Source organism: Sardina pilchardus, chromosome 21, assembly GCF_963854185.1.
Source record: "Sardina pilchardus chromosome 21, fSarPil1.1, whole genome shotgun sequence".
In the NCBI taxonomy this organism is placed as follows: domain Eukaryota; kingdom Metazoa; phylum Chordata; class Actinopteri; order Clupeiformes; family Clupeidae; genus Sardina; species Sardina pilchardus.
Window position 1 is genome coordinate 5,120,682 of NC_085014.1, and position 2,500 is coordinate 5,123,181.

At 62.7% G+C, this 2,500-nt stretch overlaps 1 protein-coding gene across 1 annotated transcript in view; it reads left to right on the forward strand.

The window, feature by feature from the left end:
- Positions 1 to 2,500, forward strand: part of lgr4 (leucine-rich repeat containing G protein-coupled receptor 4) — a gene marked incomplete in the record, with an annotated part of 49,191 nt that overhangs the window by 43,009 nt on the left and 3,682 nt on the right. Inside the window, 1 exon segment of the mRNA XM_062524380.1 lies at positions 774 to 2,500. This exon segment is cut by the window's right edge and continues 3,682 nt beyond it. Coding sequence (XP_062380364.1) covers positions 774 to 2,500 — 1,727 coding nt within the window.

Genomic DNA, 2,500 nt, shown 5'->3' on the forward strand with positions numbered 1-2,500 from the left:
AAAGATAATTTTTCACATGAATAAAGTTCTGTTTTTCGTTAGACTTTAAAAGTTATGTAAGTTTTGTGCGAATCCGTTCAGTGGACTACATCACTCGTCTCAAGCAATGCACGTCACCAACTAGCAAACGAGAGGCTGGCTAGTTAGCTAGCTATTATGCTAGTTAACGGCTACATCTTGCTGCCAGCTAAGTCACTTAACAGTAGTGTTTGTACAGTCTATGAATGAAATACAACTTATCTGATGTGTTTAATCCTCTGACTCATGATATTTTCATCGGCAAGGGGGAAGCTCAAATAAGACCTGTTGCTGGCGCCCGTGGCTGTGAATTGGTCTAACGTCACTAACGCGACTGATGTGTTTGTAGTCGTTGGAAACACGATCTTTCACATTGTTGTAATTCACTAGTTACGACATACTTTTCAAATGTCTTTACATGAAAAATTGTCATTAAAATTGACAAACATCATATGGGTAATTCAAGGCACAAGACAATCGGGACCAGAAAATAATTTATTTTTCTCCATTGACTGCCATTAAAAGAAAATCAAAAGATAGGTCCCATGGAGGCAAACGGAAGGGGCGGGACTTCGGCTCTCTATTGGCTATTAGTGTTGCAATAAATACATGAGAATGCAAACAGCAAATAATAATCTATGTTTGTCTGTCTGTCTGTCTCTTTCCCTCCCTCTCTCTTTCTTTCCCTCCTTCCCTCTCTCTCTCCCTCCCTCTCTCTCTCCCTCTCCCTCTCTCCTCCTCCCTCTCTCTCTCAGGAGCGTTTAAGCCGTGTGACCACCTCCTGGGCAGCTGGATGATCCGTCTGACCGTGTGGTTCATCTGCATCGTGGCTCTCCTCTTCAACAGCCTGGTCCTGGTGGTCACCTTCAGTCGCCGCGGCGACGGCGGCGCCAGCCCCTGCAGCATCAGCACCGGCACCAGCAGCAGCGTCATGGCGATGAGCGGCATGGCGACCAACGTGGTCAGCCTGCCCGCGCGCCCGCTCTCGTCCGCCCGGCTGCTGGTGGGGCTGCTGGCGGGCGCCAACCTCCTGACGGGCGTGTACGCGGCGGCGCTGGTTGCCACGGACGCGTGGGCGTGGGGCGAGTTCGCCCGCGTGGGCGTGTGGTGGGAGGGCAGCGCCGCCTGTGCCGCTCTGGGCGCTCTGGCCGTCTTCTCGGCCGAGTGGGCCGTGCTGCTGCTGGCGCTCGCCGCCGTCGAGCGCAGCCTGGCCGTGCGGGCGCTCCTGGGCAAGGAGGGTGGCATGGGCATCGGGCACCATCGGGGCGTGGGCGTGGGAGGAGGCCCGCGGGGGGGCAGCGGAGGGATGCGGCGGAGGTTCGGCTGGGCGGCGGCTCTCCTCGCGCTGCTGGCCGCCGGGGCGGGGCTGCTCACGCTGTTGCCAGGCAACGGCGCGGACGACGACGACGACGCTAACGCTAACGGCGGCGCGATGATGTCGGCGGCGTCTCCTCTGTGCCTGCCCTTCTCGGGCGCGTCGGAGCGGGACGGCCGCTGGCTGGGCGTGGCGGTGGCCCTGACGCTGCTCAACGCGCTGGCGTACCTGCTCACGGCGGGCGTCTACACGCACCTGTACTGCGGCCTGGGCCGCGCCCACCTGGCCGACCCGGAGCAGTCGGCGGCCGTGCGCCACGTGGCCTGGCTCATCTTCACCAACTGCCTCTTCTTCTGCCCGGTGGCGGCCTTCTCCTTCAGCCCCCTGCTGGCGGCGGCGGGTACCGCGGCGGCGGGCACGCCGGACATCGCCAAGTCGGTGCTGCTGATCTTCTTCCCGCTGCCCGCGTGCCTCAACCCCGTCCTCTACGCCTTCTTCAGCCCCGCCTTCCGGGAGGACTGGCTCCGGCTGCGCGGTCGCCGTAGCAGCAGCAGCAGCAGCATCAGCACCGCCTCCGTTTCCGCGGCGACGGCCGCGGGGGGGGGCGGATGCTGCGGCGGCGCGGGCCGGGCGCAGGGGTCCAAGTGGGTTTCCACGGCGACGGGAGGCGTGATGGGAGGCGTGGTGGTGGCGTGCCAGGCTGGCAGGCTGGAGGAGCGAGTGGCCGAGGACGAGGACGACGAAGACGACGCGTCGCAGGCTGGCAGAGGAGGGTACGCCTGCGGGTACCGGCAGCTGGGCATGATGATGGCGCCCGCTCACGTGGCATGCCAGCGCTGCTGCCGGGTGGCTCTGCTGGCGAGGAACTCTTCGTCGTCCGCCTCGCCCTCCTCCTCCTCCTCCTCCTCCTCTTCCTCGTCCGCGTCCGGCTGCAGACACCTGGTCAAGTCGCACAGCTGCCCGGCCCTCGCCCCTGACCACACACACCACCACCACCATCACCACCACGGCCTGCCCGCGCGCCCCGAGGGCTTGTGGGATACTGGAGGTCAGTCGGGCTGCGGTCAGTCGGAGTACGCGGACGAGGGCGACTCGCTGGTGTCGGACAGCTCGGAGCAGGTGCAGGCGTGCGGCCGGGCGTGTTTCTGCCACAGCCCCCGCGGACTG